We start from the raw sequence: 21,629 nt of genomic DNA, 5'->3' as shown, positions 1-21,629 counted from the left end.
ACAAATATGCAGACTAGAACATTAGCGGAATATATCTATGCCGGTTTTGAGACGAAATAATACAATTTGGCACAGATTGACCACGAACGAGCCAAATCCAGCGTCCAATGTGGTCCCATGAGACGTAGAATGGCTCAAAAGTAACAATTATGCAGACTAGAACATCAGCAGAATCGACCTATGCCGGTTTTGAGACGAAATAATACGTTGCACAGATTGACCACGAACGAGTGAAATCCAGCGACCAAAGTAGTCCCAACAGACGTAGAATAGCTCAAAAATGACAAATATGCAGACTAGAACATTATCGGAAAAGATCTATGCCGGTTTTGAGGCGGAATTGATCTATCCTGGTTTTGAAACGAAATAATACAGTTGGGCACAGATTTACCACGAACGCGTGGAATCCAGCGACCAATGTAGTCCCAACAGACGTATAATAGCTCAGAAGTAACCATTCTGCAGACTAGAACAGCAGCGAAATCAATCTTTGCTGGTTTTGAGAATAAATAATAAAATATGGCACAGATTGACCTCGAACGAGCGAAATTCAGCGTCCAATGTGGTCCCATCAGACATAGAATGGCTCAAAAGTAACAAATATGCAGACTAGAACATTAGCGGAATAGATCTATGCCGGTTTTGAGACGAAATAATACAATTTGGCACAGATTGACCACGAACGAGTGAAATCCAGCGACCAGTGTAGTCCCAACAGATGTATAATAGCTCAAAAGTAACAAATATGCAGACTAGAACATTAGCGGAATATATCTATGCCGGTTTTGAGACGAAATAATACAATTTGGCACAGATTGACCACAAACGAGCCAAATTCAGCGTCCAATGTGGTCCCATCAGACGTAGAATGGCTCAAAAGTAACAAATATGCAGACTAGAACATTAGCGGAATATATCTATGCCGGTTTTGAGACGAAATAATACAATTTGGCACAGATTGACCACGAACGAGCCAAATCCAGCGACCAAAGTAGTCCCAAGAGACGTAGAATGGCTCAAAAGTATCAAATATGCAGACTAGAACATCAGAGGATTTATGCCGGAGGAGGAGCTATGCCGGTTTTGAGACGAAATAATACAATTTGGCACAGATTGATTACGAACGAGTGAAATCCAGCGACCAATGTAGTCCCAACAGACGTATAATAGCTCAAAAGTTACAAATATGCAGACTAGAACATAAGCAGAATAGATCTATGCCGGTTTTGAGGTGGAATCGATCTATGCCGGATTTGAGACGAAATAATACAATTTGGCACAGATTGACAACGAACGAGTGAAATCCAGCGACCAAAGTAGTCCCAACAGACGTATAATAGCTCAAAAGTATCAAATATGCAGACTAGAACATTAGCGGAATATATCTATGCCGGTTTTGACGCGGAATCGATCTATGTCGATTTTGAGACAAAATAATACAATTAGGAACAGATTGACAACGAACGAGTAAAATCCAGCGACCAAAGTAGTCCCAACAGACGTAGAATAGCTCAAAAATGACAAATATGCAGACTAGAACATTATCGGAAAAGATCTATGCCGGTTTGAGGCGGAATTGATCTATCCCGGTTTTGAAACGAAATAATACAGTTTGGCACAGATTTACCACGAACGCGTGGAATCCAGCGACCAATGTAGTCCCAACAGACGTATAATAGCTCAAAAGTAACCATTCTGCAGACTAGAACATTAGCGGAATATATCTATGCCGGTTTTGAGACGAAATCGATCTATGCCGGTTTTGAGGCGGAATCGATCGATTGACTTCGAACGAGCGAAATTCAGCGTCCAATGTGGTCATATCAGACATAGAATGGCTCAAAAGTATCAAATATGCAGACTAGAACATTAGCGGAATATATCTATGCCGGTTTTGAGACGAAATAATACAATTTGGCACAGATTGACCACGAACGAGTGAAATCCAGCGACCAAAGTAGTCCCAACAGACGTAGAATAGCTCAAAAATGACAAATATGCAGACTAGAACATTATCGGAAAAGATCTATGCCGGTTTTGAGGCGGAATTGATCTATCCCGGTTTTGAAACGAAATAATACAGTTTGGCACAGATTTACCACGAACGCGTGGAATCCAGCGACCAATGTAGTCCCAACAGACGTATAATAGCTCAAAAGTAACCATTCTGCAGACTAGAACAGCAGCGAAATCAATCTTTGCTGGTTTTGAGACGAAATAATATAATTTGGCACAGATTGACCACGAACGAGTGAAATCCAGCGACCAGTGTAGTCCCAACAGATGTATAATAGCTCAAAAGTAATATGCAGACTAGAACATTAGCGGAATAGATCTATGCCGGTTTGGACGCGGAATCGATCTATGTCGATTTTGAGACAAAATAATACAATTAGGAACAGATTGACAACGAACGAGTAAAATCCAGCGACCAACGTAGTCCCAACAGACGTATAATAGCTCAAAAGTAACAAATATGCAGACTAGAACAATAGCGGAATATATCTATGCCGGTTTTGAGACGAAATAATACAATTTGGCACAGATTGACCACGAACGAGCCAAATTCAGCGTCCAATGTGGTCCCATCAGACGTAGAATGGCTCAAAAGTAACAATTATGCAGACTAGAACATCAGCAGAATCGACCAATGCCGGTTTTGAGACGAAATAATACAATGTGGCACAGATTGACCACGAACGAGTGAAATCCAGCGACCAATGTAGTCCCAACAGACGTATAATAGCTCAAAAGTAATATGCAGACTAGAACATTAGCGGAATAGATCTATGCCGGTTTGGACGCGGAATCGGTCTATGCCGGTTTTGAGACGAAATAATACAATTTGGCACAGATTGACCACGAACGAGTGAAATCCTGCGACCAATGTAGTCCCAACAGACGTATAATAGCTCAAAAGTAACAAATATGCAGACTAGAACATTAGCGGAATAGATCTATGCCGGTTTTGATGCGGAATCGATCTATGCCGGTTTTGAGACGAAATAATACAATTTGGCACAGATTGACAACGAACGAGTGAAATCCGGCGAGCAATGTAGTCCCAACAGACGTATAATAGCTCAAAAGTAACAAATGTGCAGAATAGAACATTAGCGGAATAGATCTATGCGCACAGATTGACTTCGAACGAGCGAAATTCAGCGTCCAATGTGGTCATATCAGACATAGAATGGCTCAAAAGTATCAAATATGCAGACTAGAACATTAGCGGAATATATCTATGCCGGTTTTGAGACGAAATAATACAATTTGGCACAGATTGACCACGAACGAGTGAAATCCAGCGACCAAAGTAGTCCCAACAGACGTATAATAGCTCAAAAGTATCAAATATGCAGACTAGAACATAAGCGGAATATATCTATGCCGGTTTTGAGACGAAATAATACAATTTGGCACAGATTGACCACAAACGAGCCAAATTCAGCGTCCAATGTGGTCCCATCAGACGTAGAATGGCTCAAAAGTAACAAATATGCAGACTAGAACATTAGCGGAATATATCTATGCCGGTTTTGAGACGAAATAATACAATTTGGCACAGATTGACCACGAACGAGCCAAATCCAGCGACCAAAGTAGTCCCAAGAGACGTAGAATGGCTCAAAAGTATCAAATATGCAGACTAGAACATCAGAGGATTTATGCCGGAGGAGGAGCTATGCCGGTTTTGAGACGAAATAATACAATTTGGCACAGATTGACAACGAACGAGTGAAATCCAGCGACCAAAGTAGTCCCAACAGACGTATAATAGCTCAAAAGTATCAAATATGCAGACTAGAACATTAGCGGAATATATCTATGCCGGTTTTGACGCGGAATCGATCTATGTCGATTTTGAGACAAAATAATACAATTTGGCACAGATTGTTTACGAACGAGTGAAATCCAGCGACCAATGTAGTCCCAACAGACGTATAATAGCTCAAAAGTAACAAATATGCAGACTAGAACATTAGCGGAATAGATCTATGCCGGTTTTGAGGCGGAATCGATCTATGCCGGTTTTGAGACGAAATAATACAATTTGGCACAGATTGACAACGAACGAGTGAAATCCGGCGAGCAATGTAGTCCCAACAGACGTATAATAGCTCAAAAGTAACAAATATGCAGACTAGAACATAAGCGGAATATATCTATGCCGGTTTTGAGACGAAATAATACAATTTGGCACAGATTGACCACGAACGAGCCAAATTCAGCGTCCAATGTGGTCCCATCAGACGTAGAATGGCTCAAAAGTAACAATTATGCAGACTAGAACATCAGCAGAATCGACCTATGCCGGTTTTGAGACGAAATAATACGTTGCACAGATTGACCACGAACGAGTGAAATCCAGCGACCAAAGTAGTCCCAACAGACGTAGAATAGCTCAAAAGTATCAAATATGCAGACTAGAACATTAGCGGAATAGATCTATGCCGGTTTTGACGCGGAATCGGTCTATGCCGGTTTTGAGACGAAATAATACTATTTGGCACAGATTGACCACGAACGAGTGAAATCCAGCGACCAATGTAGTCCCAACAGACGTATAATAGCTCAAAAGTATCAAATATGCAGACTAGAACAGTAGCGGAATAGATCTATGCTGGTTTTGACGCGGAATCGGTCTATGCCGGTTTTGAGACGAAATAATACTATTTGGCACAGATTGACCACAAACGAGCCAAATTCGGCGTTCAATGTGGTCCCAACAGACGTATAATAGCTCAAAAGTATCAAATATGCAGACTAGAACATCAGAGGATTTATGCCGGAGGAGGAGCTATGCCGGTTTTGAGACGAAATAATACAATTTGGCACAGATTGATTACGAACGAGTGAAATCCAGCGACCAATGTAGTCCCAACAGACGTATAATAGCTCAAAAGTAACAAATATGCCGACTAGAACATTAGCGGAATATATCTATGCCGGTTTTGAGACGAAATAATACAATTTGGCACAGATTGACCACGAACGAGCCAAATTCAGCGTCCAATGTGGTCCCATCAGACGTAGAATGGCTCAAAAGTAACAATTATGCAGACTAGAACATCAGCAGAATCGACCTATGCCGGTTTTGAGACGAAATAATACGTTGCACAGATTGACCACGAACGAGTGAAATCCAGCGACCAAAGTAGTCCCAACAGACGTAGAATAGCTCAAAAGTATCAAATATGCAGACTAGAACATTAGCGGAATAGATCTATGCCGGTTTTGACGCGGAATCGGTCTGCCGGTTTTGAGACGAAATAATACTATTTGGCACAGATTGACCACGAACGAGTGAAATCCAGCGACCAATGTAGTCCCAACAGACGTATAATAGCTCAAAAGTATCAAATATGCAGACTAGAACATTAGCGGAATAGATCTATGCCGGTTTTGACGCGGAATCGGTCTATGCCGGTTTTGAGACGAAATAATACTATTTGGCACAGATTGACCACGAACGAGTGAAATCCAGCGACCAATGTAGTCCCAACAGACGTATAATAGCTCAAAAGTAACAAATATGTAGACTAGAACATTAGCGGAATATATCTATGCCGGTTTTGAGACGAAATAATACAATTTGGCACAGATTGACCACAAACGAGCCAAATTCAACGTTCAATGTAGTCCCAACAGACGTATAATAGCTCAAAAGTAACAAATATGCAACCTAGAACATTAGCGGAATATATCTATGCCGGTTTTGAGACGAAATAATACAATTTGGCACAGATTTACCACAAACGAGCCAAATTCAACGTTCAATGTAGTCCCAACAGACGTATAATAGCTCAAAAGTATCAAATATGCAGACTAGAACATAAGCGGAATAGATCTATGCCGGTTTTGAGACGAAATAATACAATTTGGCACAGATTGACCACAAACGAGCCAAATTCAACGTTCAATGTAGTCCCAACAGACGTATAATAGCTCAAAAGTAACAAATATGCAACCTAGAACATTAGCGGAATATATCTATGCCGGTTTTGAGACGAAATAATACAATTTGGCACAGATTTACCACAAACGAGCCAAATTCAACGTTCAATGTAGTCCCAACAGACGTATAATAGCTCAAAAGTAACAAATGTGCAGACTAGAACATAAGCGGAATATATCTATGCCGGTTTTGAGACGAAATAATACAATTTGGCACAGATTGACTACAAACGAGCCAAATTCGGCGTTCAATGTGGTCCCAACAGACGTATAATAGCTCAAAAGTATCAAATATGCAGACTAGAACATTAGCGGAATAGATCTATGCCGGTTTTGACGCGGAATCGGTCTATGCCGGTTTTGAGACGAAATAATACTATTTGGCACAGATTGACCACGAACGAGTGAAATCCAGCGACCAATGTAGTCCCAACAGACGTATAATAGCTCAAAAGTATCAAATATGCAGACTAGAACATTAGCGGAATATATCTATGCCGGTTTTGAGACGAAGTAATACATTTTGGCACAGATTGACCACAAACGAGCCAAATTCAACGTTCAATGTAGTCCCAACAGACGTATAATAGATCAAAAGTAACAAATGTGCAGACTAGAACATTAGCGGAATATATCTATGCCGGTTTTGACGCGGAATCGGTCTATGCCGGTTTTGAGACGAAATAATACTATTTGGCACAGATTGACCACGAACGAGTGAAATCCAGCGACCAATGTAGTCCCAACAGACGTATAATAGCTCAAAAGTATCAAATATGCAGACTAGAACATTAGCGGAATAGATCTATGCCGGTTTTGAGGTGGAATCGATCTATGCCGGTTTTGAGACGAAATAATACAATTTGGCACAGATTGACCACGAACGAGTGAAATCCAGCGACCAGTGTAGTCCCAACAGATGTATAATAGCTCAAAAGTAACAAATATGCAGACTAGAACATTAGCGGAATATATCTATGCCGGTTTTGAGACAAAATAATACAATTTGGCACAGATTGACCACAAACGAGCCAAATTCAGCGTCCAATGTGGTCCCATCAGACGTAGAATGGCTCAAAAGTAACAAATATGCAGACTAGAACATCAGAGAATTTATGCCGGAGGAGGAGCTATGCCGGTTTTGAGACGAAATAATACAATTTGGCACAGATTGATTACGAACGAGTGAAATCCAGCGACCAATGTAGTCCCAACAGACGTATAATAGCTCAAAAGTAACAAATATGCCGACTAGAACATTAGCGGAATATATCTATGCCGGTTTTGAGACGAAATAATACGTAGAGTAGCACAAAAGTATCAAATATGCAGACTAGAACATTAGCGGAATAGATCTATGCCGGTTTTGAGAAGAAAGAATACAATTTGGCACAGATTGACAACGAACGAGTGAAATCCAGCGACCAATGTAGTCCCAACAGACGTATAATAGCTCAAAAGTAACAAATATGCAGACTAGAACATAAGCGGAATAGATCTATGCCGGTTTTGAGGCGGAATCGATCTATGCCGGTTTTGAGACGAAATAATACAATTTGGCACAGATTGACAACGAACGAGTGAAATCCGGCGAGCAATGTAGTCCCAACAGACGTATAATAGCTCAAAAGTAACAAATATGCAGACTAGAACATAAGCGGAATAGATCTATGCCGGTTTTGAGACGAAATAATACAATTTGGCACAGATTGACAACGAACGAGTGAAATCCGGCGAGCAATGTAGTCCCAACAGACGTATAATAGCTCAAAAGTAACAAATATGCAGACTAGAACATTAGCGGAATAGATCTATGCCGGTTTTGAGGCGGAATCGATCTATGCCGGTTTTGAGACGAAAGAATACAATTTGGCACAGATTGACAACGAACGAGTGAAATCCAGCGACCAAAGTAGTCCCAACGGACGTATAATAGCTCAAAAGTATCAAATATGCAGACTAGAACATTAGCGGAATAGATCTATGCCGGTTTTGAGGCGGAATCGATCTATGCCGGTTTTGAGACGAAAGAATACAATTTGGCACAGATTGACAACGAACGAGTGAAATCCAGCGACCAAAGTAGTCCCAACGGACGTATAATAGCTCAAAAGTATCAAATATGCAGACTAGAACATTAGCGGAATAGATCTATGCCGGTTTTGACGCGGAATCGGTCTATGCCGGTTTTGAGACGAAATAATACAATTTGGCACAGATTGACAACGAACGAGTGAAATCCGGCGAGCAATGTAGTCCCAACAGACGTATAATAGCTCAAAAGTAACAAATATGCAGACTAGAACATAAGCGGAATAGATCTATGCCGGTTTTGAGACGAAATAATACAATTTGGCACAGATTGACAACGAACGAGTGAAATCCGGCGAGCAATGTAGTCCCAACAGACGTATAATAGCTCAAAAGTAACAAATATGCAGACTAGAACATTAGCGGAATAGATCTATGCCGGTTTTGAGGCGGAATCGATCTATGCCGGTTTTGAGACGAAAGAATACAATTTGGCACAGATTGACAACGAACGAGTGAAATCCAGCGACCAAAGTAGTCCCAACGGACGTATAATAGCTCAAAAGTATCAAATATGCAGACTAGAACATTAGCGGAATAGATCTATGCCGGTTTTGACGCGGAATCGGTCTATGCCGGTTTTGAGACGAAATAATACAATTTGGCACAGATTGACAACGAACGAGTGAAATCCGGCGAGCAATGTAGTCCCAACAGACGTATAATAGCTCAAAAGTAACAAATATGCAGACTAGAACATAAGCGGAATAGATCTATGCCGGTTTTGAGACGAAATAATACAATTTGGCACAGATTGACAACGAACGAGTGAAATCCGGCGAGCAATGTAGTCCCAACAGACGTATAATAGCTCAAAAGTAACAAATATGCAGACTAGAACATTAGCGGAATAGATCTATGCCGGTTTTGAGGCGGAATCGATCTATGCCGGTTTTGAGACGAAAGAATACAATTTGGCACAGATTGACAACGAACGAGTGAAATCCAGCGACCAAAGTAGTCCCAACGGACGTATAATAGCTCAAAAGTATCAAATATGCAGACTAGAACATTAGCGGAATAGATCTATGCCGGTTTTGACGCGGAATCGGTCTATGCCGGTTTTGAGACGAAATAATACTATTTGGCACAGATTGACCACGAACGAGTGAAATCCAGCGACCAATGTAGTCCCAACAGACGTATAATAGCTCAAAAGTATCAAATATGCAGACTAGAACAGTAGCGGAATAGATCTATGCTGGTTTTGACGCGGAATCGGTCTATGCCGGTTTTGAGACGAAATAATACTATTTGGCACAGATTGACCACAAACGAGTGAAATCCAGCGACCAATGTAGTCCCAACAGACGTATAATAGCTCAAAAGTATCAAATATGCAGACTAGAACATTAGCGGAATAGATCTATGCCGGTTTTGACGCGGAATCGGTCTATGCCGGTTTTGAGACGAAATAATACTATTTGGCACAGATTGACCACGAACGAGTGAAATCCAGCGACCAATGTAGTCCCAACAGACGTATAATAGCTCAAAAGTAACAAATATGTAGACTAGAACATTAGCGGAATATATCTATGCCGGTTTTGAGACGAAATAATACAATTTGGCACAGATTGACCACAAACGAGCCAAATTCGGCGTTCAATGTGGTCCCAACAGACGTATAATAGCTCAAAAGTATCAAATATGCAGACTAGAACATAAGCGGAATAGATCTATGCCGGTTTTGAGACGAAATAATACAATTTGGCACAGATTGACCACAAACGAGCCAAATTCAACGTTCAATGTAGTCCCAACAGACGTATAATAGCTCAAAAGTAACAAATATGCAACCTAGAACATTAGCGGAATATATCTATGCCGGTTTTGAGACGAAATAATACAATTTGGCACAGATTTACCACAAACGAGCCAAATTCAACGTTCAATGTAGTCCCAACAGACGTATAATAGCTCAAAAGTAACAAATATGCAGACTAGAACATAAGCGGAATAGATCTATGCCGGTTTTGAGACGAAATAATACAATTTGGCACAGATTGACTACAAACGAGCCAAATTCGGCGTTCAATGTGGTCCCAACAGACGTATAATAGCTCAAAAGTATCAAATATGCAGACTAGAACATTAGCGGAATAGATCTATGCCGGTTTTGACGCGGAATATATCTATGCCGGTTTTGAGACGAAATAATACATTTTGGCACAGATTGACCACAAACGAGCCAAATTCAACGTTCAATGTAGTCCCAACAGACGTATAATAGATCAAAAGTAACAAATGTGCAGACTAGAACATTAGCGGAATATATCTATGCCGGTTTTGACGCGGAATCGGTCTATGCCGGTTTTGAGACGAAATAATACTATTTGGCACAGATTGACCACGAACGAGTGAAATCCAGCGACCAATGTAGTCCCAACAGACGTATAATAGCTCAAAAGTATCAAATATGCAGACTAGAACATTAGCGGAATAGATCTATGCCGGTTTTGAGGTGGAATCGATCTATGCCGGTTTTGAGACGAAATAATACAATTTGGCACAGATTGACCACGAACGAGTGAAATCCAGCGACCAGTGTAGTCCCAACAGATGTATAATAGCTCAAAAGTAACAAATATGCAGACTAGAACATTAGCGGAATATATCTATGCCGGTTTTGAGACAAAATAATACAATTTGGCACAGATTGACCACAAACGAGCCAAATTCAGCGTCCAATGTGGTCCCATCAGACGTAGAATGGCTCAAAAGTAACAAATATGCAGACTAGAACATTAGCGGAATATATCTATGCCGGTTTTGAGACGAAATAATACAATTTGGCACAGATTGACCACGAACGAGCCAAATCCAGCGACCAAAGTAGTCCCAAGAGACGTAGAATGGCTCAAAAGTATCAAATATGCAGACTAGAACATCAGAGAATTTATGCCGGAGGAGGAGCTATGCCGGTTTTGAGACGAAATAATACAATTTGGCACAGATTGATTACGAACGAGTGAAATCCAGCGACCAATGTAGTCCCAACAGACGTATAATAGCTCAAAAGTAACAAATATGCCGACTAGAACATTAGCGGAATATATCTATGCCGGTTTTGAGACGAAATAATACGTAGAGTAGCACAAAAGTATCAAATATGCAGACTAGAACATTAGCGGAATAGATCTATGCCGGTTTTGAGAAGAAAGAATACAATTTGGCACAGATTGACAACGAACGAGTGAAATCCAGCGACCAATGTAGTCCCAACAGACGTATAATAGCTCAAAAGTAACAAATATGCAGATAGATCTATGCGCACAGATTGACTTCGAACGAGCGAAATTCAGCGTCCAATGTAGTCATATCAGACATAGAATGGCTCAAAAGTATCAAATATGCAGACTAGAACATTAGCGGAATATATCTATGCCGGTTTTGAGACGAAATAATACAATTTGGCATAGATTGACTACAAACGAGCCAAATTCGCCGTTCAATGTGGTCCCAACAGACGTATAATAGCTCAAAAGTATCAAATATGCAGACTAGAACATAAGCGGAATATATCTATGCCGGTTTTGAGACGAAATAATACAATTTGGCACAGATTGACCACGAACGAGTGAAATCCAGCGACCAAAGTAGTCCCAACAGACGTATAATAGCTCAAAAGTATCAAATATGCAGACTAGAACATTAGCGGAATAGATCTATGCCGGTTTTGACGCGGAATCGGTCTATGCCGGTTTTGAGACGAAATAATACAATTTGGCACAGATTGACAACGAGTGAAATCCAGCGACCAATGTAGTCCCAACAGACGTATAATAGCTCAAAAGTAACAAATATGCAGACTAGAACATAAGCGGAATAGATCTATGCCGGTTTTGAGGTGGAATCAATCTATGCCGGTTTTGAGACGAAATAATACAATTTGGCACAGATTGACCACAAACGAGCCAAATTCAACGTTCAATGTAGTCCCAACAGACGTATAATAGCTCAAAAGTAACAAATATGCAGACTAGAACATTAGCGGAATATATCTATGCCGGTTTTGAGACGAAATAATACAATTTGGCACAGATTGACCACAAACGAGCCAAATTCAACGTTCAATGTAGTCCCAACAGACGTATAATAGCTCAAAAGTAACAAATGTGCAGACTAGAACATTAGCGGAATATATCTATGCCGGTTTTGAGACGAAATAATACAATTTGGCACAGATTGACTGTTAAGTACGCATTAGACTTTCTTTCTTGAACTTCGTTTTATTAACTTTAAGCAGTATTTTATAACAAAAAGTATGGAGTATCGTATTTAGACGTGTGTATTGTCTCGCGTTCGGTTTCTGTCTCTGGTTTGCGGCGTTGCCGCTTCCGTTTCGTCATCCCCAACATGCCCCCCGCCTTGAAAGGGTTGGCTTTCAACGGTATCCAGTGGCAGTGGACAGATTCTGTGTAGAGCTCGCTTTACGGTACCATTCAGCGTTTGAATCGAAACCACTCTGGTAACGCCATCATTCCCTGGATGCAAACATATAATCCGACCCAGCTTCCAACGCATCGGCGGTAAATGATCGTCCTTTATTAGAACCAAAGCTCCCTCAGCAACTGTGTCATGGTTTTGGCGCCACTTTGTCCTTTGTTGCAACTCGGATACGTATTCTTTTGACCACCTGGACCAAAATTGTTGACGACATTGTTCTAGCAATTGGTATCTATTCAGGCGTCCTGGAGGTAAATTGCTAAGGTCCGCTTCTGGTATGCAAGTCAGCAGTCTTCCGACCAAGAAGTGGGCGGGAGTTAAAGGATTTAGGTCGTTGGGATCAGCGGTCAAAGGGGAAATCGGACGTGAATTTAACACGGCCTCAATCTGGGTAAATATACAGTACAACTCCTCAAAGGTGAGAATATTGACACCAATTACGCGCCTTAGATGGTATTTACTGGATTTAATCCCAGCCTCCCAAAGGCCACCGAAATGAGGAGAATTGGTAGGAATAAATCGCCACTCTATATCGTCATTAGCACAGGATTTAATGATTTTTTGCTCATTATTTCGCAAGAATTCAGCGAGGTTCTTCAATTCCGCGTTGGCACCTACGAAGTTGGTTCCATTGTCAGAATATATCACGGAAGGCTTGCCTCGCCTGCTGATAAACCTTTTTAAAGCAAGAATAAAAGCATCGGTGGTCAAATCGGATACAAGCTCGAGATGTACCGCCTTTACGGAAAAACATACGAACAACGCTAAGTAACATTTTGTAGTCTTGCAACCGCGACCTTTCCGATCTTTAATAGTAAATGGACCTCCATAATCCACACCGCACACTGTAAATGGAAAATTTGCTTCTAAACGTCTTTTTGGTAAATCGCCCATGATGGGAAATAGTCCTTTCGGATTACACTTAAAACATGTTATGCATTCCCTAACTGTCGCCCTAGCCAGGTTACGCCCGGATATAGGCCACAACGTCTCACGAATAGTACTCAGTAGTAGTTGTGGTCCGGCATGTAATAATCTGAGGTGTTCATGTTTAAAAATCAATTTGCAAAGAGGATGCTTAGATGAAATGATTAAGGGATGTTTTTTATCTTTATGAAACTCAGAATTTTCTAATCGGCCACCTACCCTTAACGATCCATTCTCATCAATGAACGGATTTAAACTGAAAAGCTTGCTTTTTGAAGTCAATTGTTTTGCTTCTAATTTTATTTTAATTTCCTCTGGAAAAGAGTCATATTGAGATATTTTCACTAATTGTAAAAATGCCTTCGCAAGTTCACTGGCTGTCAAACTACCGCGCTCTCTATTTTGTTTATATTTACAATTTTTGACAAACCTGAGGACATATGCCATGCAACGTTTTAATCGAGACAAACTAGAAAATCTGGTGAAGTCTATAAGATAATTTTGATCTTTAGGGATCAATAAAGTGACTGTTTTCAGCTCAGGAAGATCGGTGGTGCAGATCACAGAATTAGGCCAATAGCTCTGAACACATTTCAGCCAACTTGGCCCTTGCCACCACAAATCACAGTTTTGAATATCCTTTGGTGACATTCCTCGTGAGAGTATGTCAGCTGGATTATCTTTGGTTGATATATGCCTCCAAGAACAATCAGAGGTCAATTCCTGAATTTCAGCGACTCTGTTTCCCACGAATATTTTTAGAGTGCTAGGAGGTTTTTTAAGCCATCCTAACACTATGGAAGAGTCAGTCCAACAAACGACACGGTCTAACTTGATTCGTAAAGAATTCCTGATTTTATGCGCCAGTTGTTCAGCTATCAATGCGCCACATAATTCAAGCTTTGGAATTGTGATAATCTTGAGTGGTGCAACTTTAGTTTTTGAGCAAATTAGATGCACGTGTGTAACTCCGTTACGATCTTCCGATCTAATATATGCACAAGAACCGTATGCTTGTTGACTCGCGTCTGAGAAACAGTGCAATTCTATTGAATTACGATTTGTACAACTTACATTGCGTGGAATCGAAATTTTGTTTAAAATTGGAATTTCGTTCTTAAAATTAAGCCATGATGTATGAATTGCAAGTGGAACGGATTCGTCCCATGATAGTTTTTCTAACCAAAGTTTTTGAAGTAGTATCTTGACAGATATGATACATGGACTCAACAGACCGAGAGGGTCAAATATTTGACTGACACAGGATAGAATCACGCGCTTAGAAACTCTACCGTCTTTAGGAAATTCTCCTATATTGAAAATAAGTCTATCGTTAGCACTGGACCATGCAAGGCCTAACGTTTTTGTAGCGCTATCTGAATCGATTTGTAAAATTCCGGTAGAAGACGTCTCGTTTAATGTGATACCTTTTATTATATCAGGGGAATTGGACTGCCATTTTCGAAGCTCAAAACCACCAGAAATTAACACTTGAGATAATAGTCTTCCTAGTTCAGAGGCCTTCTCAATAGAGTCTGCTCCGAATAAGACGTCGTCCACGTAAAAGTCATTTTTTATTATTTTGCTTATTTCGGGATAGGTATTTTGACAATCCAAACCGAGTTGGAAAAGACATCGTATAGCCAAAAATGCTGCACTGCTAGTGCCATATGTAACAGTTTGCAGTTCGTAGGTATCAATCGGTTGAGAAGAATCATATCTCCAAAGAATTCTTTGAAGAGGATACTGTTCAGGGCTTATCAGTACCTGCCGGTACATTTTGGCAATATCAGAAGCTACCACAAATGCATGTACCCTGAATCTTATCAAAATGGACAGGAGATCGTTTTGTATGGTAGGTCCAACCATTTGTAAATTGTTCATAGAAATTCCGGACGTTGTAGCGGCACTACAATCAAAAACAACGCGCAATCGTGTAGTCAAACTGCTTTCCTTTAAGACTCCCGCATATGACCTAGCTCTTCGTATTCACGCATAAATTTAACGTATTCGTTTTGTAGTGTTTCATTTCGATTGAGTTTTTTTTCTAATAACATAAAACGTTTCTCGGCTTGTGATTTAGAATCGCCTAATTTTGATAAAGAATCTTTGAGAGGAATCGTGACAACAAATCTACCATTTTTCCGTTTTGTATGGAGCTGAAAATGTTCTTCGCATAAAATTTCTTCTTGAGACCACAGCTTTCTAGTGGTGCACTCCTCCAGCGCCCAAAATTTAGCAAGCTGCGACTGAACATCGATTGTCTTAGCAAAAAAGGTGTTGGTATGCTCAATTGAAGCTTGCCCTAGCGGACCCGAAACTACCCAACCGAATACAGTTTTTTGTAAGACTGGAAGGCTACAACCCAGCTTAATTTGACCAATTAATAATGTATCCCAAAAGATATTAGCCCCAATAAGCATGTCAATTGTTCCTGGTTTGTAAAATGAAGGATCTGCAAGTAAAACATTTTCGGGGATTTTCATCATACTTCGATCAATTGGACAACTCGGCAACAATCCTGATATGCTATCGATAACTAAGCAATGTAAACTTGTTTTAAAATTATTATGTTGAGATTGGATGCTTACTTGACACTGAAACTTGATATTTGACATTACGTTATTTATTCCGGAAACAGCAATCGAAATTTGTTTAGTGTGTAAATTTAATCGACGACATAAATCTGTAGTGATAAAGTTTGACTGCGACGCTGAGTCCAAAATCGCACGAATAGTGTGGACCTGGTTGCGATCGTCTATGATTTGTAAGAGAACTGTAGACAACAAAGTTTGACCAACAGTTGCATCAGAACTAGTTAGTGACGTTGATATTTCAGCAGTATTTTGAGTATTATGACTGGGTTCAGAATTTCGATCGGATATAGTTAGGTGCAAAAGCGTGTTATGACGCCCATTGCATTTACGACAATTTGACAGCCTGCAAACAGTATTCTTATGGCCATATCGCAAGCAATTTGTGCAAAGATTTAGCTGTTTTGACTTTTCCAGTTCACCGTCAGGAGACAGTTTTAAAAAGTCGGGACAGTTACGAATGTAGTGATTGTCAGCTTTACATAGTGGACAATTCGATATAGGATTACCGGTAAAACGATTGTCTATTGCTTGCGTATTGTCACTGTTACTATTTGATTTGTTAACTAACAGAGTTCTAGTATTTTTATTCCTATTTGGAATAAGAGTTTTATTATCAGTTTGCTTTAGTTCTAAAGTTTCAAGTAGGTCAGCCTTTGATTTTAAAAATGTTTTGAGATCATCAAGGTTAGGTGTCAATTTATTGGAAATAAATTCTTCCCAGTCGCGTGCAGTGGATATATCTAATTTCGAGGTAATAATGTATATTATAAGAGTATCCCAAGCCTCAGTAGGTTGATTTAAATGTTTAAGAGCTTTGAGATGTTTTGACAGAGAGTCTATAACACTACGGATTGATTCGGATGATCCTCTGCCGTTAATATACAGTGTGGAACAGCCAAATGGAATAAATTCGATAACGAATAAATGAGAGCGGGTTGGGAAAAACGCTTGGACACGTCGATTTGTATTTTTAGATGCGCATTTATTAAAAAAAATAAAAATTATATAGGGTCCCATACCTATCTTCAACTGTTTCGGAAATATTAAGTGTTTTCAGATGTATTACAACAATTAACATTAAAAAAAGAAAATTATTTTATTTCACAAATTCGCTACATTACACTCAATACTTATTTTCACGAACATTTTGAACCTCTCTTACATTGAAATTAATGTTTTTTTGTTTTTTTTACATTATTAGTGAAATAAAATAATTTTCTTTTTTTAATATTAATTTTAGTAATACATCTGAAAACACTTAATATTTCCGAAACAGTTGAAGATAGGTATGGGACATTGTACATGAATTATGTCTAGAATTTTCTGAAGAATCCAAAAAAATTATAATATACAGGGGGTTGTATTTAAAATAAGAAAGTTGGTATCGGCCACTGTCACATGACACACCCTATATAATTTTTATTTTTTTTAATAAATGCGCATGTAAAAATACAAATCGACGTGTCCAAGCGTTTTTCCCAACACGCTCTCATTTATTCGTTATCGAATTTATTCCATTTGGCTGTTCCACACTGTATATATTAAAAATAGCCTTTAAATGATTTTGTATTAATAATCTCGTATTATTGTATCGATCACAAAGTAAACCCCAAGCTACCGAGTAGTTATCCGCTGAAAAGTCAAGGGATGCTATAACTTGTGCCGCGTTATCGCTTAACGATACTTTTAGGTAATGGTATTTTTGAACGTTACTTAACGCATTGCTCGTATGTATCAGTGACTCAAATGTCTCCCGGAACTCTAACCAACTTTCGTAGTCGCCACGGAATTTAGGCACCTCAATTGGTGGCAGCTTAATAGTATTATGAGAAAAAGGAATATTTATGTCATTTATAAGTTCGCTTTGTGTATTGGGCAAAGTGTCGCTGCAGTTTATAGATAGAAACCTTTTAGCTTTACTAGTTTCTGTGAAAAATGACGTATAAAAATTTTCGCGTTCTGCATATTGAATCTGCATATAGAAGATGAAATAAAACAATTATAAAATTGTATGTAATATTACGTATGGTATGTCAAGGAAATATTTCTAAGTCTGGCAACAACGCTTTTACACCGGCCGGCGGTCGCCGCGAGAATCACCTGACCTTCACGTTAATGGCCAATGGGAATAAATCACGTACGTAAATGCAAAATAAACACAGGAAATTCGGCCTCGAGTTTCGACTTGTCTAGGATTTATACAACTGTAGGCTGTAATGTAATTTTAACGCTTTGTAGTGTGGTGTACAGTATATAAACCCAAATCAAAACGATGCACAGAATAATAAGGATTTAATGGCAAAAAGGAACTTACCCACTTCTCACTTCGCAGCTTCAGTTTAATCGTATTTCTTCTGTTTTCTGGTTATAATATCCGTCTCGAAGGACCAACAATGTTAAGTACGCATTAGACTTTCTTTCTTGAACTTCGTTTATTAACTTTAAGCAGTATTTTATAACAAAAAGTATGGAGTATCGTATTTAGACGTGTGTATTGTCTCGCGTTCGGTTTCTGTCTCTGGTTTGCGGCGTTGCCGCTTCCGTTTCGTCATCCCCAACATTGACTACAAACGAGCCAAATTCGGCGTTCAATATGGTCCCAACAGACGTATAATAGCTCAAAAGTATCAAATATGCAGACTAGAACATTAGCGGAATATATCTATGCCGGTTTTGAGACGAAATAATACAATTTGGCACAGATTGACCACAAACGAGCCAAATTCAGCGTCCAATGTGGTCCCATCAGACGTAGAATGGCTCAAAAGTAACAAATATGCAGACTAGAACATTAGCGGAATAGATCTATGCCGGTTTTGAGACGAAATAATACAATTTGGCACAGATTGACCACGAACGAGTGAAATCCAGCGACCAAAGTAGTCCCAAGAGACGTAGAATGGCTCAAAAGTATCAAATATGCAGACTAGAACATCAGAGGATTTATGCCGGAGGAGGAGCTATGCCGGTTTTGAGACGAAATAATACAATTTGGTACAGATTGACCACAAACGAGTGAAACCCAGAGACCAATGTAGTCCCAACAGACGTATAATAGCTCAAAAGTAACAAATGTGCAGACTAGAACATTAGCGGAATATATCTATGCCGGTTTTGAGACGAAATAATACAATTTGGCACAGATTGACTACAAACGAGTGAAACCCAGAGACCAATGTAGTCCCAACAGACGTATAATAGCTCAAAAGTAACAAATATGCAGACTAGAACATCAGCGGAATCGATCTATGCCGGTTTTGAGACGAAATAATACAATTTGGTACAGATTGACCACAAACGAGTGAAACCCAGAGACCAATGTAGTCCCAACAGACGTATAATAGCTCAAAAGTAACAAATATGCAGACTAGAACATCAGCGGAATCGATCTATGCCGGTTTTGAAACGAAATAATACAATTTGGTACAGATTGACCACAAACGAGTGAAACCCAGAGACCAATGTAGTCCCAACAGACGTATAATAGCTCAAAAGTAACAAATATGCAGACTAGAACATTAGCGGAATATATCTATGCCGGTTTTGAGACGAAATAATACAATTTGGCACAGATTGACTACAAACGAGCCAAATTCGGCGTTCAATGTGGTCCCAACAGACGTATAATAGCTCAAAAGTATCAAATATGCAGACTAGAACATTAGCGGAATAGATCTATGACGGTTTTGACGCGGAATCGGTCTATGCCGGTTTGAGACGAAATAATAAAATTTGGAACAGATTGACAACGAACGAGTGAAATCCAGCGACCAAAGTAGTCCCAACAGACGTATAATAGCTCAAAAGTATCAAATATGCACTAGAACATTAGCGGAATAGATCTATGCCGGTTTTGACGCGGAATCGGTCTATGCCGGTTTTGAGACGAAATAATACTATTTGGCACAGATTGACCATGAACGAGTGAAATCCAGCGACCAATGTAGTCCCAACAGACGTATAATAGCTCAAAAGTATCAAATATGCAGACTAGAACATTAGCGGAATATATCTATGCCGGTTTTGAGACGAAATAATACAATTTGGCACAGATTGACCACAAACGAGCCAAATTCAGCGTCCAATGTGGTCCCATCAGACGTAGAATGGCTCAAAAGTAACAAATTTGCAGAATAGAACATTAGCGGAATAGATCTATGCCGGTTTTGAGGCGGAATCGATCTATGCCGGTTTTGAGACGAAATAATACAATTAGGTACAGATTGACCACAAACGAGTGAAACCCAGCGACCAAAGTAATCCCAACAGACGTAGAATAGCACAAAAGTATCAAATATGCAGACTAGAACATTAGCGGAATAGATCTATGCCGGTTTTGAGACGAAAGAATACAATTTGGCACAGATTGACAACGAACGAGTGAAATCCAGCGACCAATGTAGTCCCAACAGACGTATAATAGCTCAAAAGTAACAAATTTGCAGAATAGAACATTAGCGGAATAGATCTATGCCGGTTTTGAGACGAAAGAATACAATTTGGCACAGATTGACAACGAACGAGTGAAATCCAGCGACCAATGTAGTCCCAACAGACGTATAATAGCTCAAAAGTAACAAATTTGCAGAATAGAACATTAGCGGAATAGATCTATGCGCACAGATTGACTTCGAACGAGCGAAATTCAGCGTCCAATGTGGTCATATCAGACATAGAATGGCTCAAAAGTATCAATATGCAGACTAGAACATTAGCGGAATATATCTATGCCGGTTTTGAGACGAAATAATACAATTTGGCATAGATTGACTACAAACGAGCCAAATTCGGCGTTCAATGTGGTCCCAACAGACGTATAATAGCTCAAAAGTAACAAATATGCAGACTAGAACATTAGCGGAATATATCTATGCCGGTTTTGAGACGAAATAATACAATTTGGCACAGATTGACCACAAACGAGCCAAATTCAACGTTTAATGTAGTCCCAACAGACGTATAATAGCTCAAAAGTAACAAATGTGCAGACTAGAACATTAGCGGAATATATCTATGCCGGTTTTGAGACGAAATAATACAATTTGGCACAGATTGACTACAAACGAGCCAAATTCGGCGTTCAATGTGGTCCCAACAGACGTATAATAGCTCAAAAGTATCAAATATGCAGACTAGAACATAAGCGGAATATATGTATGCCGGTTTTGAGACGAAATAATACAATGTTGCACAGATTGACCACGAACGAGTGAAATCCAGCGACCAAAGTAGTCCCAACAGACGTATAATAGCTCAAAAGTATCAAATATGCAGACTAGAACATTAGCGGAATAGATCTATGCCGGTTTTGACGCGGAATCGGTCTATGCCGGTTTTGAGACGAAATAATACTATTTGGCACAGATTGACCACGAACGAGTGAAATCCAGCTACCAATGTAGTCCCAACAGATGTATAATAGCTCAAAAGTAACAAATATGCAGACTAGAACATTAGCGGAATATATCTATGCCGGTTTTGAGACGAAATAATACAATTTGGCACAGATTGACCACAAACGAGCCAAATTCAGCGTCCAATGTGGTCCCATCAGACGTAGAATGGCTCAAAAGTAACAAATATGCAGACTAGAACATTAGCGGAATA

At 39.6% G+C, this 21,629-nt stretch overlaps 1 protein-coding gene across 1 annotated transcript; it reads right to left on the bottom strand.

Moving 5' to 3' along the window:
* Positions 1-12,330: 12,330 nt before the first annotated feature.
* LOC145737912 (uncharacterized) lies at positions 12,331-13,392 on the bottom strand. The gene has a single exon (XM_081992750.1). The coding sequence runs from the start codon at positions 13,390-13,392 to the stop codon at positions 12,331-12,333; it is 1,062 nt and encodes a 353-aa protein (XP_081848876.1).
* Positions 13,393-21,629: the final 8,237 nt, after the last annotated feature.

This window comes from Ips typographus, linkage group LG14 (assembly GCF_016097725.1).
Source record: "Ips typographus isolate SLU linkage group LG14, UJ_Ityp_2.0, whole genome shotgun sequence".
NCBI lineage: Eukaryota > Metazoa > Arthropoda > Insecta > Coleoptera > Curculionidae > Ips > Ips typographus.
This window is presented reverse-complemented; position numbering and strand designations above follow the sequence as displayed.

Bases quoted from the DNA above. Each gene is read 5' to 3' on its own strand.
- LOC145737912 (XM_081992750.1), bottom strand. From the start codon at position 13,392: ATGGGCGATTTACCAAAAAGACGTTTAGAAGCAAATTTTCCATTTACA.